The sequence below is a fragment of the Antedon mediterranea genome, chromosome 8 (assembly GCF_964355755.1).
Source record: "Antedon mediterranea chromosome 8, ecAntMedi1.1, whole genome shotgun sequence".
In the NCBI taxonomy this organism is placed as follows: Eukaryota; Metazoa; Echinodermata; class Crinoidea; order Comatulida; family Antedonidae; genus Antedon; species Antedon mediterranea.
In genome coordinates this window covers 10,682,057-10,702,979 of record NC_092677.1, presented here as the reverse complement: position 1 = coordinate 10,702,979, position 20,923 = coordinate 10,682,057, and the positions used below count along the sequence as shown (strand labels likewise).

General features: G+C 34.7%; 2 protein-coding genes across 3 annotated transcripts; one reads left to right on the top strand and one right to left on the bottom strand.

The window, feature by feature from the left end:
* The first annotated feature begins 2,147 nt into the window (after positions 1–2,147).
* LOC140056110 (programmed cell death protein 6-like) lies at positions 2,148–7,810 on the top strand. Its single transcript, XM_072101366.1, has 5 exons — positions 2,148–2,299; positions 4,145–4,206; positions 4,302–4,505; positions 5,047–5,156; positions 6,467–7,810. Exons 1-5 carry the CDS (start codon positions 2,229–2,231, stop codon positions 6,566–6,568), a joined length of 549 nt encoding a protein of 182 aa, XP_071957467.1. The 5' UTR covers positions 2,148–2,228; the 3' UTR covers positions 6,569–7,810.
* A 1,548-nt stretch (positions 7,811–9,358) lies between these two features.
* On the bottom strand, positions 9,359–19,613 carry LOC140056109 (ankyrin repeat and SAM domain-containing protein 6-like). 2 transcript variants are annotated; one of them, XM_072101363.1, is made up of 12 exons: positions 18,513–19,613; positions 16,029–16,278; positions 15,405–15,502; positions 14,925–15,088; positions 14,331–14,559; positions 13,704–13,750; positions 13,231–13,383; positions 12,799–13,003; positions 12,462–12,558; positions 11,801–12,060; positions 11,380–11,447; positions 9,359–10,898 (listed from the first exon to the last, which is right to left on the bottom strand). In XM_072101363.1, exons 1-12 carry the CDS (start codon positions 19,252–19,254, stop codon positions 10,761–10,763), a joined length of 2,451 nt encoding a protein of 816 aa, XP_071957464.1. In that variant the 5' UTR covers positions 19,255–19,613; the 3' UTR covers positions 9,359–10,760. The 2 variants fall into 2 exon arrangements, with proteins under 2 accessions (XP_071957464.1, XP_071957466.1); XM_072101365.1 differs by having other exon boundaries at positions 16,029–16,275; positions 18,708–19,613.
* Positions 19,614–20,923: the final 1,310 nt, after the last annotated feature.

Genomic DNA, 20,923 nt, shown 5'->3' with positions numbered 1-20,923 from the left:
CTAGTAGATTGGGTTCCAACCTATACGATATTTTTTTTAATGGAAAATAATGAATATTGTTTTTTTTTTTTTTTATTTTGAAAGATATGTTGAGGGTCGTAAATGTCAGGCCTAAACAAGTTGACCTTTTTTAAAATCAGAAACAAAGTTGCATGGCATTGATGAATTACGTAGGCCTAATACACGTATAAATAGACTATTATCAGCTGTTTAGTCATGTACTACTTTGTATGGTCAGGTAATGTTTGAGTACTCTCAGCTCTAGCCGGGCCAGGTTCGAACCTCTACGAAATTTTTTTGTAATGGAAAATAAGGAATATTGTTTTTCTTTTATTTTGAAAGAGAGATATTTTGAGGGTTGTAAATGTCAGGCCTAAACAAGTGGAGACCTTATTTAAAGGGTCCACTTGAGCACAGTTTATAAACATACGAAAAGATATGGGTATTGCTAAACACCGCAAACCCCGCAAACCCCCGCAAACCTCCAAAAAACATAGCAAACCCCACCGAACCAACATAAAAGTTATTGAATCATGTAGTATACAACCCACTGGGTTTATCAATGTAAACAAAAAAATTAAATTTCTACTGTTAACAACTTATTTTTGGGGTAAAACATCATTTTTTGGTCAAAAATGATTGCTAAACCCCGCAAACCTCAAAAAAACCATAGCAAACCCCACCGAACCAACATAAAAGTGATTGAATAATGTAGTGTACGACCCACTGGGTATATAAATTATTAAATTTCTACTGTTAACTACTTTTTTGGGGATAAAACATCATTTTTTGGTTAAAAATTAGCAATCATTTTTGACCAAAAAATGATGTTTTACCCCAAAAATAAGTAGTTAACAGTAGAAATTTAATTTTTTTTTTTACATGGATATACCCAGTGGGTTGTACACTACATGATTCAATCACTTTTATGTTGGTTCGGTGGGGTTTGCTATATTTTTTTGGAGGTTTGCGGGGTTTAGCAATCATTTTTGACCAAAAAATGATGTTTTACCCCAAAAATAAGTAGTTAACAGTAAAAATGTATTATTTTTTTTACATGGATATACCCAGTGGGTTGTACACTACATGATTCAATCACTTTTATGTTGGTTCGATGGGGTTTGCTATGTTTTTTTGGAGGTTTGCGGGGGTTTGCGGGGTTTGCGGTGTTTAGCAATACCCAAAGATATATTAACATTCAGGTACTTTATATCTGTTATATCGCTGTGCTCCACTGGCGCCAAATTGGCATACGAATGAGATATAACATTTTAGTGATTTTATTTCTATTTTATATTCCTGTGCTTTGCTCGTGTCCATTGAGCTCAGTGAGATACGAATGAGATACTGTATTAACATTTTGTGACTTTATTTCTATTTTATATCACTGTACTCCCCTTGTGCCAAACGGGTTCCACTTGAGCACAGTGTATTAAAGATGTATTGTCCCTTTGACTAATTAAAAAACAAACATTTTTTTTAATATTTCGAAAAAGGGTGGGTCATTTTGAAGTATCATAATAGTTATTAACTTTCATCAAAAATTAGTCGAAAAATTTAACCGAAATACAGACATTTTTTTGTTCAAAAAATAATTTTGACTTCCAGTCAAAGTTTTTGATCAAAACATATCTCATAATGCAACGCGCTTGTTTGGTTGGCTACTCTGTATGCATAATCATAAAACTTCTTCGCGATCTGTCTGAAAACACCTTCTCAACTGATGGTTTGAAATATTTGTTTACTTTCACTCGTGACGATTTTCCAGACGAAATGTAATCAAATTAATTTACCTGTTAATTACGTAAACTTGTTGTTTTTGGCTCGAATTTTCGAATTAAAGTGAATAACTTTAATATTACTTTGATATGGCCAATTTAAATTTAGAATATTTTTTTTTTCATTTTGTTTTTGTTTCAAGGGACAATACATTAATACTTTAATATACGAAAATATATTTAAATTAGTGACTTATTTCTATTCTATCACTGTGCTCCAACGGTGCCAAATTTGATCCACTAGTTAGACCCGTACTGTATGTACAGGGAGGTGAAAACATTTCACCTCCCTGGTAAGTAGTACTATTTCTATTTCTGAAGTAAATAAAGGCATAAATGGCGTTCCGTAGAGAAGTAGAGAATGCTCCATTTACACGACACACAGTGAGCTGCTGCTACCAGAGAAAGAGGGAACCAGGACTGGGCCTAGCTAATAAAACCCCCTAAAATATGGCTTACAATTATCAACAACAATACCAGCCTCCTCCACAACAGCCAGATCTTTGGGGAATATTTCAAAGGTATAGGTTTTATATAATTTTTATCAAATTATGGAATGTAGGCTAGGGCCGGCCCCTAGCCTAGCTAGCTAGTAGGTAGGCCTAGGCCTACTCTAGGCCTCTTGGCCCTAGGCCTAGCCTAGCTAGCTAGGCCTAGCCTAGGCCTCCTACTGGCTAGGCTAGGCTCTAATCTAGCCTAGGCCTATTTTTCTATTATAGGACTCTATAGGCGGCCTACTCTTGAGTCTCTAGCTAGCCTATCCTTCCTACCTTACCAGTTACCACACAGACAGATAGGGGCCTAACTAGGCTATAAGGGCTAGGTACCCGGCCCTACCTAGAGGCTAGGCCTAGGATAGATTAGATAGATATAACCTACTACTGTAGTACTAGCTAGGTAGATACAGTAGGAAGGAAGGAGCTAAAATAAGCCTAGTATAGTAGTACTACAGTAGTTAAGCCTGTAGTAGCCTAGTAGACCCTAGATAGGCTTTAGTAGGCTATCTGCTGGCATAGCAGTGTTATGCGCGATTTGAACGATTTGCGCAATTTGAAATTGCGCAAAAAAATCCTTGCGCAATTTGAAATTGCGCAAAGAATTCTTGCGCAATTTAAAATTGCGCAAGGATTTTTTTGCACAATTTCAAATTGCGCAATCAACTTGCGCAATTTCAAATTGCGCAAGAAAATCTTTGCGCAATTTTAAATTGCGCTGCACAATTTGTAAATTGCGCAAGATAGTTCTTGCGCAATATGACACCTTTGCGCAATTTGAAAACGAACTGTGAATTTTCTCATACATGGCTAGGCTAGGCCTACTAGGCAGAGGAGTTTAAAATTTAGTATTTTATTATATAAATAAGACCATTTCAATGAAGATAATGTTTAATACTCACTTTTTAAGTTTTTAATATGTAACCTAGTCAGTATCAGTAGTCCAGACCCTAGCTAGGCTAGAGTAGTATAGCCGGCCGCCCGCGCCGCGCCCGCCTGGTGGAACACCACCGCTTCGTTTTCCTTCGTCGGTTCTTCGACGGTATGCTAACTTATAACAATATTTGCACTACTAAAATAAGGAAATGCGATATTTATCTTTAATTTTGAATCATTCTTAGAAATTACTATAAAAATATGGGTGTGCATGATTTCACAATCTGTCGAAAAACCTTGCGCAATTTGCAGATTACTTGCGCAATTTAATACGTTGCTTGCGCAATTTGAAACACATGTTTCAATTCAAATTGCGCAAGGATTTTTTTTGCGCAATTTCAAATTGCGCAAATCGTTCAAATCGCGCATAACAGCAGTGTTCACTGATAATTTATATATCGCCATGGTTAGGATTCCGGCACCAGAACTCAACTGCCCATTGTAACAGATTCTAACACTGAGAAGAACTAAAACCTAAAGTCCTAATAAACCAAAAACCCCTCTAAGGAATGGTGGGTAAAGACGACGATGGATAAAGATGATGGTGATTAAAAGATAATTTTTTTAATTAAAAAGAAAAATGAAAAAAAAATGATCGAGAATTGAACCTACAAAACCACTAGACCCCTAGCCGCAGTACCACACCACTAAACCAGCCAACCACTCGGAAAAATTGTACATGAGGTTATAAAAGTGTACATGCATGAGTGATTTTCAATTGACAAATCAATTGCGTTGATTCTGCCGGAATTCTAACCACTTTGTTTATGTATGCCGTCGTTTCATCTCGATGTAGTGGTGCAAAGATAAACTTGATTGACTAATCTTTAAACTACCCTAGTCGTTGTCTCACTGTACCAATTTATACTACTGTACATCGTGATGGACAAAAAGCAAGATGAATAATGTTGATATATATTTCTATCATTTTTGCAGGGTCGATAAAGACAGAAGTGGAGCAATCTCTGTAAATGAACTGCAACAGGCTCTTTCAAATGGTATTTTTAAATTGCACTTACAGTTTGATGGTGGGTATTTATTTATAGGCAATGATTGTAGATTAACAATCAGTCTGATTTACTTTTTTTTTTAGGAACTTGGACTCCATTTAATCCCGAGACTGTCCGTTTGATGATTGGAATGTTTGACAGAGATAACAATGGCACTATCAACTTTCAGGAATTTGGAAGTCTATGGAAATATGTAACAGACTGGCAGACTACTTTCCGTGCCTATGATAAGGATAATTCGGGGTCAATCGATAAAAATGAGTTAAAGATGGCATTGACTAGTTTTGGTAAGAAATAATTCTTGCATTTCCAGATTTTTTCAATCAGCCATGCTAAACACCATGCACGCCACACAATGTAAGCTCTGTCTACACTATCAAACTACTTTGACAAAAAAATGTGTGCCCAATAGTAGTGATATGCCCAAATTTAGTAGTGATATGCCCAAATATAGTAGTGATATGCCCAAATATAGTAGTGATATGCCCAAATTTAGTAGTGATATGCCCAAATATAGTAGTGATATGCCCAAATTTAGTAGTGATATGCCCAAATATAGTAGTGATATGCCCAAATTTAGTAGTGATATGCCCAAATTTAGTAGTGATATGCCCAAATATAGTAGTGATATAAAAATCATCACATTTTTTTGTCACATAAAGTTTGATAGTGTAGAGCTTTATACAATATATATAATACTAATAGTACCAAACCCACTGTTTATTGTGTAGTATTTAGTAGGACCCACATGCATCATATTTCAGTGTGGTTAGATTCATTACTTAGCCTAGTGTACATTGTCTAATTAAACCAATATATCTTTTGCAGGATACCGTTTGTCTGATCGATTTTATGACATTTTAATCCGAAAGTTTGACAGATCCGGTCGGGGTGTTATTGCGTTTGATGACTTTATCCAGTGCTGCGTTGTAATACAGGTAATTTTTGTTTTTTAGGGTTAAAAAAGAACTATTTATTCATGATAGGTGGAGGAACATTAAGATTAGGTTGGAAATTAGCAAGCTGCTTCTTAGAGTGGTGAATTGAGAGTGAACAAAAAAGTTAAATTACTAACTCCGTAAAAATTTATCTTGACTTTCATTCTTACAAGATAATTGGAAATATAATTGTGATTCTGTACGCAAGTTTTATGTAGGATGATCTATATTATTATTATCTGTTTACTTTTATTGTTTTTTTCCTAACATTCTCCAATGCTGAGCTAGACATTAACAAACGCTTTTCGATACCACGATCAAGATCAAGACGGTTGGATTAATATTGGCTTTGAACAATTCCTCAGTCTGGTCTTTAGTGTCAAGTCCTAGCAGAAACTCACCAATGGTATAAAATGCAAAAAGTTCTGAAAAGAAAATTATCTTGTTTGCGGTGTTAAAACTAACAAATTAGAGATGAAGGATTTCTCCTCTTAATCCTAGAGCATGTTTATATTGGATTCTCTGGTCTTTAGAGGTCCTATCATCACATATTGTTGAAAATATTTTAAAAGTTTTTAATTATTAAGGGTTCCCACTTGACAGTAATGATTTAGTTCACTTTTGGTTTTCCCTGTCTCATATTTCTCTGTAAAAAAAAAATCATAAATTCTATTGATTGACTTGCTTGCAGTGTCTAACAACATCAGAGATAAAGGCGTGTCCATTCCCATCCTTATCCCCTCTTTTTTAATCTAAACATGTTTACTAAAGGCCAACACAGAGTTGTACGACAAGGCCCGACGAACCGTTCTGACTCATCGATGCTGGCCGAGTTGAATCCCGACGAGATGAGTCGTCTTGAGATAGTGCCGCGAGTCGTCTTGAGATAGCGTCAGGCATAGTTTTAAGGTCGTCGCAAGAACTTTAAACATGTTTGACTTTCTCCCTACAAGGCGTCGTATCGAGCCTTGCCGTACGATGCTGTCTGAGATAATTGAAACATAAACAAACTAACAATATATTTATCATTTAACAAGAAATATTTGTATTAAAGATGAGTTCAATAATATAATTCCAATTCTGATGCATGTTTTATATTAAGATAAATTATTTGTTTAATAATACCATCTACCTTTGTGTCAAGCTTCCACCAAACTGTGCTCATTTGTTTTGTCCACGACAGGGGCTGGATACACTGGGTTCTTGAAAGTGTACACAAGCCAGATGTGTTCACTGGACCTCCAGTCTAATGTCCTATTTAATATGCATATCTTGTGTAAAATTAATATTTATGTTCATTTCTGTTTCAGACCTTGTCAAACTCTTTCAAGATGTATGACACCAATCGCAATGGCTGGATCAATATTTCGTATGAACAGTTCCTGACGTTGGTCTTCAGTTCTAAAGCATAACAGGAACGTGTGCCTGCTTGGTGCCTTTCATCCAACACCATTTGAGCATGTTACAGCAACATGTGTAAAGCCTTGTCTACACTACAAAACTTTATGTGATGAAAAAAATGTGATACAGTATGTCCATATATAGACATGATGAGGATGTCATATCACTACCATATTTGGTCTATAGGACTAGTCTACACTAGCAAACTTTACTAAACTTTTGTTTGTTTTGTTCTGTTTGGAGAAGTTGTTTAAAACTATAGTCTCTGTTACTGGGAGCTATAATTTGGTTACCTGCAGGATCACATGACCACAAAGACTGTGATTTGATTGGTTGAGTTCACAAACCTCAGCAAACTAGTTTTCCGTAGTTTGCCAACTGGTTTAACACTTGCAAACATTCAACATTTTTTTATTGCCAAACTCTTGAGATTGACACTAAACTTTGCTAGTGTAGACTAGGCTTTATATCCTTTCACACTGTTTCGGAAATGGGTAACTATTGACGTTAGTTTGAAAATGGTATTGGATAAAAATCAAGTTTTCCAAAAAATGTTTTCACCGTATAATGTGATATACGACACAATTTGGTTTATTTGTTTAAACATCTTTTTCACAAGTGAGCTTATTTTGTTTTTAGGATTAGAGTATATAGAATTAGATGAAATGTATAATTAAATAAAATATATTTATAACTAACACTTTATGGGATGACTAACACTTTTTATATAATTATTGCCAGTAAGATCAAGAAAATTATAAATAGCATGGTAAACTTTGTCAAATAAGAACGAAGGGAATTATATCAATTATTGTATGTATAATATTTTAATTTGGTAAGTGGTTGACTTATATAGATTAAAGAGGCATACTGTAGCTAATACTAGCTTGCAAAGGTTCTAGGTTGTTCCATGGTACAGTAGGTGTTTTTACCAAGAATAATAAAGTTTTAATTTCACTTTTTCATAGTTTTTACATAAGCTCTGTCTACACTATCAAACTAGTTTGACAAAGTGTGTAGTAGAGTATATTGGAATCTGTATATTAGCACCATTTTATTGTAATCTGTTCTTAAGCTCTTTCTACACTATCAACCTTTATGTGACGAAAAAATGTGATATGCCCATATACATATGGACATGTCATATCACTACCATATTTGGGCACATCACACTTTTTTTTTGTCAAACTAGTTTTGATAGTGTAGACAGAGCTTTAAGTTTTTAATGTGAATAAATTTGTTAACTGGAAGAAGTTTTGTTTGCTTTACATCATTTGTCCTAAATTTGAATTTGACCTTCCATGGACCCACAGTGACCTACCATGAGGGGCAAGGGTTGAGATGTACAAGTACACAAGGGTAAACATCTTACTCCTGTGTCGATTTAATTGTACCCCTACTTTAACCACACATATTTTAAGAGACTTGTCAATGTGGAAAGGCCAATTTACAGAGACGAGCGGCAACTACAGTATCTATATATAAATTATGGTTAATTCTGACATAGGCGAGCACAATGCAAAAACTTCTCTACAAATCTCCGCCTTGGATACCTACCTTATCTATTCGAGATGTACCGCGAAACGTAGATTTGATAACATTAGTGTGCACGCCGACGCTATTGTTCCATATTTATATCTTAGGAAGATATTATAAAGAGTTTTTTAACAACATTTATGATTTCAACATTGGATTTTCCTCTCAATTTCAATTCTTCCCGGTCAAAGTAATTTCCGGGCTTAAGATAAGTTCACCTTAGTTTCAAATATTTTCTCTCTTTTATACACAAGGGAGCAGTTAAAATAATAGATTTGACCCTAAAGGTGACTGGAAACAGGCACTTTCCATCAATCAATACAGTGTCCCTTTGGAAGACGAAAAAAAAAATTGGCCATTAATCATAGCCATTTCAGTTTTTTGTTTATTTTAAAACATACCACACGTGTGTGAAGGTACAGTAGTTAAATAATAGGAATTATACTGCAAATTAATAAAGATCAAATTAAATATACGCCATAAAGAATCAGAATATATTGTGGGGAATAGTATTATAAAATTACATAGGGAGATTTGACATTTTTCGAGTGAAATCCCGATAGCTGAGTTTTATTGAGTAAGCTTGCAGGAATAACTGTAGGCTATCTTCCTGTGTCCCGTTAGGACCGAGATGTCTGGCCATGTTGCAAGCCGTAATGTCTTCTTTCTTGGGCCCACTCTGTCACGGCAGTTAGTTTCAAAAGATGATTAAATTAAATAATATATTAATAATTATTAGGATGGTATTCATTTGAATAAACGCCTCTCCAATAAAACATCACTTTGAATAATAACCCCCCCCCCCCCCACACAACCCAACTATCTAATAAACGTCCATTCACATATTTATAATAACACAATTATACTATTTGTAGTAGAATTCACCGCACTGTTATCTGCAATTTACCAAGCATTTGTTATTCTTTTTTACCACTTTTCATATCTATGAGAGGATTTCATTTGATTATAAATGTTACCATATTATTAGAACTAAAAAATTTAACATATATCCCTCGAATAAGCACCTCCCTCAAATGACCTCCGCCTCCTCAAAGGGCCCTACCAAACAATAAAAACTATACTTTAAAATGTTATTAATCATCTAAAACACTGTGAAACAAAGTAGTTCAGTTTTACGAATGTCAAGCATTTTCAATAATGGTAACCGACAGAAAATGTATAAGGAGAACATTATCATTCCAAGAACCATCGTCTACACTTCCTAGAGGGGGAGCGAGCGAAGCGAGCTCACCCTCTAGTAACAGAAAACTACGTAGCTTGTCCCATGTCAAATCTGTATCTGTCCTAACCGGAAGCTGCCCATCCGCTCCACTTTGTGTGTAAATGGCCATAAGGAATAACATAGATTCTATATTGTTACCACCGTTACCACCCGTCTCTGTAATTGAAATCTGTGATACTTAATAACAAACAATACTCATGTTTATAATTTAATAAGTATATAAATATGGTTAGTATTTGCATATATATCTATACAACTAATACAATTCTGAACTTAGCAGTTGTCTAAAAATACTCCTATTTCATGAAACACATTTCTACATTAATTATTCCTGCCAAACAGAATATTTGGCATTCATTTAAATTATTGAGGGAGTTGAAACAGAATGTTTATGACAATGCATATTAAAACTAACTCTAAATTCACCTAACATTTAATTGTAATTTGAATAAAATTGAGTTGATATAATGTTTGAACCAGTATAAAATGAGCTGAGTAAAATCGCTGTTTTCACAGATAATGCAATTTATATTATAATAGGTTGATTTCTATCTAGAAAAAAAGTAACTAAATACTGTGAATATATAAATAAACACCCCTTATAGAATGTATTGAATTTACTTAAGTAGTTGTACTAACTATTTATATATTTAGAATTTTTTTTAATATATAAAAAATTAAATAGTATTTTTAAAAATGTTATTGGTCTAGTTTCCCTGCCATTTGTAAATTTGTCTTGTTTTGTAGATTTTGTTTAATTTAAAAAAGAAAAACCATCAAGGTGCTAGTTCATATATTCTTTTTATCAAGGTACTAAAGCTTTATGCTAATATTCATATTATAAAATCCATAAATCCTATTTATTAATATTTAAAAAAATAATAACCACATCATCTAGTGTGTTGTCCATACATATGTATAAGCCAAAATATCATTTTGAGTAATTTTTTTACCAAAATGTGCTGGTATATGTCTGAGTCTGAGTCTGCCTCCCTCACGTACCTGACCTAACTTTCAAAAGGGTACAAGCCTGTCTATGGTAACTCAATGCATTGTTTACCACTGGTACCGTTGTAATCTGTTACATGGAAAGTACATTATAGTCCAAAATTGTGTATACAGTGATAGGGATAACTACTGTGAAGTAGCTCTGCGTCAGGAAGCTATGTAATTGGTCAGCTCCAACCCTAGCCATCAGCGCAAGCTCAGTGGTCTAGAGATGTGATCTGATCTTGAGGTCATGGGCTAGAATCTCACCCGAGAATTACTTTTTTATGAAGTGTTCTCAATATGTACATAAATGTACAATTACGTCATAGTATGGCAAACATCTGACCAGTGTTCATAAATAACCAATACCGTTATACTGTTAATAATACTCCAAAGCATAGGCCATTGTTAATGTTATACACTAGTTTGATAACCTATGTTTTGAAATCTCTATTTCTTCCAGAATTGAGTTCATTAATTGCAAGTAGTATACGACTTTGTGGTTCCGACTGCTTAATCCCGAGCTCAGTTAAGTCCGACTTATCCAAACTTAAGAATGCTTCCATGTCCACCTATAATGTTAAAATAGTCAATACAAATTATTAGTCAATAAATATTATTAAATATATACTGTATATTCAAATTATATATTAAAACTAATAATAATATTCCCCTTATGCCATTATGTATTGTTTAAGTGTGGTGCAATTTGTTGGGCATTGTTCTACTGATCGTGAGATTGTGGGTTTAATGCATTGCTTGTTATCCTTAGGCAAAAAACTTTATTTACGAATGCCTCTCTCCACCCAGGTGTACAAATGGGTACCTGATAAGGTCAAGACACAACTTAGCCTTAACACTATGTTTAAAGGGCGTGTGTATGTTATTTTATAAGATAGATTTGCAGTTTTACATAATTGGGTTTTCCCACAATTGTATTGACTTTCCAAGTAAAATAGTAAAATTCCATCATTATCATTCAGTTTTCAATGTGCCGTTACAATCCCTGTTACACCATTAAATGCAAGAATCAAAATAAAATGAGTAATATACCTCTTGTTCTTCAAATATTGGTGAATATTTCTCTAGGGACAATTTTCTAAGTAACGCCGACAACTCGTCTAGGGGGAAATAAAATCACAATGAATAAGTAAAGATGCAAACAATCATTGAAGAATGAGAGTTTTATGATGTCAATATCATGTCCATGGGCACATTACGTTTTTTTGTCACATAAAGTTTGATAGTGTAGACAGAGCTTAAAGACATAATACTTTCTTTAATTACCTCCACCTAGGAGATTATATTTTCACTCCTGAATGTTTGTATACAGTACAGTACGGAGTGACCGGCCTGAGGGTCAAAGTTTTATCTTAAAATGTGGTCATTCCATGCCATCTTGGACTATGTATTTTTGTATTTTATGGCTAATAAAGAAATGTGTTTGCCTGGTAGAAACTAAATTGAATCTTACCATCTTCACTAACACCGCTACTTGAGCTATGTTTCGGTTGAAGAGTTGAGCTGGCTTGGCTAGCTGAACTGTGATTTGATCCTGGTCTGCCCTTAGGAGATGGTGATGGTGAGGGGGTCAAGGTGGGTGTCGTGCTACCAAGAGAGGTACCGCTAAGAGGTCGTTGCTTGGACGGAGTTGCAGAGCCTGAGATTGTAGAGGAAGTGGAACTGTTGTTTAGTCCTGATGTCTGAGATGTTGGTGAAACTGGGGAAGATGGCCTGTTGGATTGTACAAAGATTAAAATATATCAATATACAGTAAAAATATAAGGTATTGTAAAGTCTATAAGGTCAAGAGGTCAAGTGTAGGTGGAAGACACAATATGAATATTGTTAACCCTTCTGAAGTGTCAGTAATTGACTACTGTATACTAAATCAGGGTGGGGAGGGCTGGAAAAATGAGTTGGGGAGGGCCTAAAAATTAGTTAGGGAGGGCCTGAAAATTAGTCGGGGAGGGGGCCCTGAAAATTAGTTTGGGAGTGGGTTCTGAAAATTAGTTGGAGAGGCCTGAAAAATTACTTTGGGGAGAGAGAAGATCTGTATGTTTACAGAGGAAACATTACAGGTAGGTATTGAAACAAAGATCTCAGTAGTCAATAATGTTCAAAATCAAACTTACTCATTGAAGTTAACTTGTGATTTTGGACTTATTTTGAAGGCAGACTGTGGTAGGAAGGCAATGTCTGGATATGCTTTAGATTCTGGACTTTCTAACCCTGAAAGAACATGAATCATGTTATTTTATATATCAATAACAACAATATTGTTTTGTACATAATACAAGAAGAGTAATAAGAACAATAATCAATAAAAAACAAACTTATTAATGTAAAAATCTATAAGAATACACAAACATGATTTTTATACATTTAACTATGACTCACAGGACAAAGGTAAAACGTAACTACAATCCACATGTTTGTGATATTATAGAATCTAATACATTTAATACATACCATGTTTTGATTCACTATTAATCTTGCTATGACTACCGGGTAGCCTAGTAGGCTTGTGTAGTCGACTTATGCTGCTAGCCCCACCTGATGAGTTCGGACTAGTGGTTGTGCTGAAGTTGTTCGAGTTGGACGGGCTAATGCTTTTGTTGTGTGGCCTTGTGAATAGACCCTTTGATTTCATATGAGGCTGTCTAGGACCAACATTCTAAGATAAAAAAGGATTTTTAATGGAAAAATAAAAAACATTTTGAAAAAAAAACAGCTTTTGATTACATTGTTTTGTGATGTGCCCATATATGAACATAATGATCTTATATCACTACCATATTTAGGCATCTCACCACCATATATTGGCACATCACACTTTTTTTTGTCAACCTAGTTTGATAGATATAGCTTTAGAGCAGAGAGTGCAAAGGTGTCTTAACTTACCTTGCCATTTGCAAGCATTGACAGGGACGTTCTTGATGCATTCATTGGACGTTTAGAGCGATCATTTGGGTCAAAGGTCGGTGGCGGATGAAATGGCGGAACAACTGGCAAGAGTTTATCACTTTGGAATGTACTCATTGGAGATAAGATGGACTGAAATAAAATGAATAACCATCAAAGATTAATTTCAATTGAGTTGAATTAATCACACTTGAATGAAACATTTCTTTTTTAAGGATTTCATTTAAGTGTTATTTTCATGAAAACAACCACTTTGAAAACAAAATTTTACTGTAAAAATGTGTTAACATTAAATCTAGTCTGTCTGCAAGAATTACATTTAATTTTTTTGTTTGCATGATTTTAATGACTTTTTAATGTATGCCTGGTAATGAAACAAACGAAGTTGATTTAATTTGATTTGACAAACTTGATACAGACTAGTTTTTAAGAGGCAGAAGCAGCATACATACCAAAGACTGAATGGATTGACTCGTACTACTCAGCCCACTATCATTACCTGAAAAATAGTTACAAATAATGCTAATTCTTTTATAAATTTCTCTTTTGCAACTTAATCAAGACGCAGTACATTTCCAAAAGAAAAAATGTGTTTATGTGTTTACTGCTGTTAAGGCATGGCTCCACCGCAAACCATATCTATTAATTTTTTTATAGGCTTTTGTTTTTCCTTAACTTTACTGTTATTGTCGTGTATTGTATCTGTTCTGAGGGTCCCAAATGATCAGGAAGTGCTGGATGGATTACCCCCATTAAATATGGTTGAAATAAATAAATAAATCTATACAATCGGCACAGGTTCAAGTCACTCCTCAACCATTGTTCTGGTGGTAGAACAATCTTCTCGGATAAGGAATTAAAACTGGTGTAGCATACACATCTGGCTCATGTGCACTGTAAAGAACCCAGTACATCTTTCGAAAGAGTAGGGGGTTACACCATGTACTAGTACATCTTAGACACTGCCGTTTGTTGTAGGTGTTGCACAGTGGCTGCCGTGGGATTGTAGAGAACCTAATAAAGATTAGGACTAGATGTACAGTTCTATTGTATTTTACACTATTTTTTTGCTATCTTACTTATTATGGATTTCAAAAACAAATCATCTTTTTGTTCACTGGATTTTCTTTTCTTTTTTCCGTTTCTTTGTATGCTTGCATCGGACTTCTCTTTGTCGATGGATACAGCGGAATCAGTCACGTTGTTTTCATCATGGAATGGAGTGAGTTTAGTGGTTGTCATGCCAGACATTAACGTCCGAGACAACTTCAGATTTTGGAAACGATTTGATAACCGATTCCACCATGCCTAGATTGAGAACAAAACGAAAATAATATTTGTTTAAATTTTGACAAAGCCTAACATTAATTGTTAAACAGGGTCATTCCGAATTTTACAATTTTTTTTGTTGATTTTATGTTAATGAGATAGATAATTAAGCAGGCTTAAAGATTACTAATGGGCTAAAAATTAAAATAAAAAAGAATAGAAATTGCAAACTGTAATGCTCAATTTTGTTAAATTAAAGTATTTTGGTGTGACACCAATTTGTTTACACATTGATCATGTGCTACACATCACCATCTCCTTAACATTTCATCTGAAGGATAAAATACTGGTATAATTAAATGGTGGTCTTAGAAAACTAGATAACATAAAACTAATAGGCCTACCTTCAATCCTCCTTTTGGCTTCTCATCTGGTAGTGGCTTGTCAGATTTTGTAAGCCATGTTCCCGAACCAGTGTTGTTTTTTGGAGAGCGTGATGAGGCAGCAGAACCCTGGACAGGCATTGCTGCAGATGCCAACATCCGTGTCAATTCAGTGTCTGAATCAGCTGAAAAAAAACAACAAGTTATATTTAAACATTTCGTAGGAATACAATATAAAAGCTGGAGAATAGTTATGTGGTTATAGGTTACTGTATCAGGGCCGTAGCTAGCATGATGCACACAAAGCGCTTGCCTAGTCTGACATTTTCAATTTTTACCACCAATTCTCCAGCACAGATCATCATATTATATAATTGATTATTATATTTAAAGCAAATTTGCCTTGTCTGTTTTTAACCTCTCATTACGGCCTTGCGTATGTTCCCTATGTCTGTTTAACCAGAGGAAAAAATAACATGTACAAAACAATAAGATACTTACGCAAACATATAACCAGATCAAGGGCTGTACATCGATCTTGGGCCTTGAGGCTGGCATCGGCATTTTGATTCAAGAGAAATTTTACAAACTCTGTGTGCCTTTAATTAAAATGTAAGGTAGCTTAAAAGATTTTGTATCATTGTAAAGGTGTGTGGTTCGAATCAAACTCCTGTTGCATTGCTTGTATCTTTGGGCAAGATACTTTATTTATGTTTGCTTCTCTCCACCCAAGTGTACAAATAGGTACCTGGTTAGATCAAGACACACGTTTGCACTGATTACTACCTGCTTCTCTCCACCCAAGTGTAAATAGGTACCTGGTTAGATCAAGACACACGTTTGCACTGATTACTAAGCTGCTTCTCTCCACCCAAGTGTACAAATAGGTACCTGGTTAGATCAAGACACACGTTTGCGCTGATTACTACCTGCATTATGGAGTATGACTATGTTTCCATACACGTTTGATCCAAAAATGTCCAGGGTAATATGTACAGCGCTTAGGTTTCGCAACATCAGGCGCTTTATAAATCCGGGATATTATTATTATTTGATTACAAATTTACAATCCATTCCTCCAAACTCAAACCTTCATGATTATTTTATATTATGTAATATAATTACCTAAAAAATGTGGCTTGCATAAGAGAAGTCCAACCATTCTTAGAATCCTGTTTGTTAATATCTGCTCCACGATGTAGTAACATCTTAGCTATATCAATCCTCCCAAGCATAGCTGCTATCATAAGCGACGTTGCCCCCTCTGGTGACACAGTATCGACCTGTGTGGGGTCTTCATCTAAGATCTGTGTTATCAGTCTGAGGTCACCAGTTTCTGCTGCTTCAATGATCTTTGGTTTTGATGTTGTTGGCACTGTATCAAGAATAAAAGAAACAAACAAAACAAAACTTGAATGATTTGTAAATGTCTATAAAATGACTTATGATTTTCCCACCCTAAATTGCTGCGTTCCAATAGTAGGCCTATTTCAGTGCCGTTAGGTACTTCATATAAGACATCATCAACAAATGAATAGGTCTTCAGTAGAACTAATTGTATTGTGGTAGCATATTTCAGCTTTGTTTAAATTTATATTCTGTTAAGTATATTCATTTTGTTATGTGTTGCAAGTTGTATATATATGCAGGAAATTAACAATACTGTACATGCTTAAAATAATCACTGTATCTTAAAGATGTTGAGAAATCAAGCATCTGTAGCATACAATCTGTGATTACAGATTCGTTAGTAGTTGCCTTGTACAATCGCCTCATTTGTGTATTAATATTTGTGTAAAACGTTCAAAGATGTATTGTCCCCTAAAAAATAATTTTTACAAGTTTTGTTGTCAAATAAGCCATTTTATTGTCACATAATAGTTATCCATTTTGAATAAAAATTGGATCTTAGGAACAAAATTTATTTACCTGAAAAACTGTAATTTAAAGCTGTCAGCCAATGGATTTTTAGTTTAATTTGAATATTTATTATGTTATTTTTTATACTATATAGACTTCCTAAGTTCCTTACATTATCAGAAAAAAAGTCTCTTTTTACAATACATTATTTTCTTAAATCATGGAGGAATTGGTAAAACTAATTCGTCTGTGCTTAAATAAATAAACACAATACACTCTCAGATATCAGATAATAGAGATAGGCCTTGATCTCTCTTATCTGAACCAAGCCAACAATAGAAATCCATACTTTGAATATATATTGTAGTACTTCAGCATAAAGAGTATATTGTTTATTTTTTAAGCGAGTCTATACATGGGATCTTAAGATTATTAACAAACAATGCAAGAAAATGAATTCCTTTGTACACCTTTTATATCATAACAAAGAAGAATACAATGACTATACTATACAACAAACTCAAAGATCTGATTGCAATTTACTATACAGAGCGTAAATACATACTAGCACTAAAATACACTATCAAACTAGTGTGATGTGCCCTAATATGGTAGTGATGTGCCCTAATATGGTAGTGATGTGCCCTAATATGGTAGTGATGTACCCTAATATGGTAGTGATGTGCCCTAATATGGTAGTGATGTGCCCTAATATGGTAGTGATGTGCCCTAATATGGTAGTGATGTGCCCAAATATGTTAGTGATATGACATCATCATGTCCATCATTTTTTTTTGTCACATAATGTTTGATAGTGTCGACAGTAGCATTTAATAATTTCAATAAAATATCTATACTATCTTTTAACATTTCTTAAACAGTTTCTTTCGGTTAGAATTTAGTAGAATCAACCCCTTTTAGGGGGAAACATTCTGGACACTACAAAGTGTCCCCTTAATAGAGGTGTCTCCTGAATTGGGGTTGGCTGTAGCATGTTAAACATCTAGTACCACATTTACCCCTATTCGTTTTCACAGGAATTTTGCAAAGTTCTTTTAAGAAGGTTATCCCCTAAATAGGGGTGATGCACTGCACCAAAAAAGAAAATTGAGTTTTTTTAAAGTTGGCACTGAATTTCTAAATACTATACAACACCTGTAAACTAAAAATATATTCAAACAACAAATATATGCTTGAGACTGTTGAACTTCTTATAATATTGATACGATTGCGAATACACAAAAGTAGACAATAGTAAGGTTAATCAAGCATGTAGTTTATTAGCAGTAATACAACAGATGTTGCTTTCTGCTAGTCAATCCCACACTCCACAGGCTCAACAGATGGCAGCATTCAAATATACTTACGCCTCGTTCGCACTAGAATTTGCCTTGGTGAAATAAACTTATTTACCAGCTGTGGTGACCAAGAAATGTAATAAATGCGCAAAAAAACTGAGCTGCATACACTTCAAATTGCGCAATTTTAAACTGCGCTGCTTACATCTCAAATTAAGCATAAGATTTATTTAGTATTATATGAATTTTATATATAAAATAAACAACATATTGTTATAGCCATGTCAGAAACAATGCAGTACAAAATTAGTTTTGTTAACAAAACTTCAATAAATTTTGATAGCTAAAATTACATTATAAACTCCTTTTATATATTTTTTGCAGACTAAAATTAATATTATAGTTAGTGCTCCCCATGATAGTTATAAAAATGTACTGATAATTATCCTACCTATTTTTGGTCTTGTTGTTGTTTTCCTATCTAAATAGCCTGCAGCTTCTCGCTTACCAGCACACATTGCAACCTCGTAAGCAGTTTTACCGATGTAATTAGTCTCGTTTGGATCACAGCCTCGATCGACTAGAATCTGCGCTGATGTCATATGTCCATTCAGAGCAGCAAACATGAGCGCATTCCACCCTGTTGTTTCGTTCTTATGTTTTGGATTTGAACCGCGATCTAATAGCGCTCTCATTATGGCGTCATGTCCAAATTGAGAAGCTACTATCAACGGAGTCGCACCAATCCCTTTTGAGTAAAATCCTTGGTTGATATTACTTGTGCCATCATTAACATCAATCCCTGTGTCAAGTAACCTTTTAACAACCGCGGTATGTCCAAAGCGCGCCGCTACAGTTAAGGCCGACGCGCCAAGGTTGTTCTTTAATTTAAAATCTGCTTTATTTTGCAATAATAATGCGACAACTTTATCGTGACCGTAACTAGCAGCCTGCATCAAGGCTGTCCAACCATAAAAGTTCTTGCAGTCAAGTGCCGCTCCGCCCATGATAAGTTGGCGGACGACATCCTCGTGTCCGTTAGCTGCTGCTAACTGGAGAGGTGTGATACCGGATTCTCCGTCAACGCAATCAACTTTGATGTCATTGTGTTGTAGTAATGTTTGTACCGCTGATAAGTCACCCTGCTCCGAGGCAGTACACAACTGTTTGCGAAAGTCACTGCTATACTCCATTGTGGCTCAGCATTGATCCTATGCTTAATTCTAGTGCATCTATCTTATATACACTACCACTCCTACTTAGCCAATGCATTCTGAATGTAAATAAATTAAACAGGTTCTAAAACCGCATTCAGACGGTCATAAATTCTTCAACAGACACTGCTCAATGACTCGTTCAGTCTTTAAGAATGAACTTAACAAAATCGTGATCTTTCTGGTAGAAATTAGCCATGAAAACAGTTAAAAATTACGTTCATTATTACACTGTTTATATTTGAATGGTTCATAGTTCAAAACAAAATATGTCAGTGTCTCTGAAAAGTTGATTTATAATCAAAACAATTCACGAAAAAAACATTACCAGATCACTGTCTTTCGCCATACTTCGGAATTCTGAATTTCTGAAAGATAGGAAAAGAATGTGGTAGAATCCGAAAGAGGGCGGCAGACCGAAAAAACACTCATTCATGAATTTCTCTCGAATTTCGAGGTATATTCAGAGCGTCATTCTGACGACTGGAGCATTCTCTACTTCTCTACGGAGCGCCATTTATGCCTTTATTAACTTCAATAATAGAAATAGTACTACGGTAACTGCTCAAGTGGACCCAATTTCGCACCAGGGTAGCACAGTGATATAGAAATAAAAGTCACTACCTTTAATATCGTTTCGTATATACCCATACCACAAACTGACAAACAGAAACATCTTCGCATTCACATTGATTCAAATTTATCTTTTTCTTTTCATGTAAATAAACTCCGTTCCAAACTGGGCTTGTCCATCTCCATCTTATCGCGTGCTCGGTCATTTCATTAATAAACACACATCCATACTCCTCTATAACACTATAATCCTCCCACACATTGACTATTGATGTAGTGTTTGGGGTATCAGATCGAATATTGACCGAATACAGACCATTCAAAATAGAGCACTTCGCATTATCCTTAAAGCTCATCCTCTCACACCACGAACTAACATTTACAACACCTTAAATCTTCATACAGTCCAAGATCGCATGCATCTACAACTGGGCTGCCTTGCCTACAGGTCTGCAAATGACTTGCTCCAGAATACCTTGCCCTGCGTCTTGCCAGAATTCCAAATCGTCGATGTACCCAAAGTGTCAGTGAGAGGAAATTTGTCTTCATATTGAGCACCAGAACATACTTGAATTTGCTACCCACCAAACTAAGAAATGCGGTAACAATAAATAATTTTAAGTCTACTCTAAAAAAATATTTAATCCCAAAAGAAAAAAATCAACGTTTTGTATAGTATTGTAGGCTATATTTTAGTATTTAAGTACATATATATTATATATTTTTATATTTTTTGAACATAGTTCATCCGTTTTTTCATATATGTTTTTGACTGTCTGCATATGCTGTTTAGGGTCACCCTCACAAAATAAGGTTTAATAAAAAAAATAAAATAGAAATAAAGTCACTAAATTTTAATAAATTTTCGTATAAAACACTGTGCTCAAGTGGACACAATTTGGTACCAGGGGAGCCGTGATATAAAATAAAAATAAAGTCACTCAAGTTTCAATCTTTTCGTATTTTAATACACTGTGCTCAAGTGGACCCAATTTGGCGCCAGTGGATTTTTTTTAATGGAAAATAATGAATATTGTTTTTCTTTTATTTTGAAAGAGAGATATTTTTAGGATTG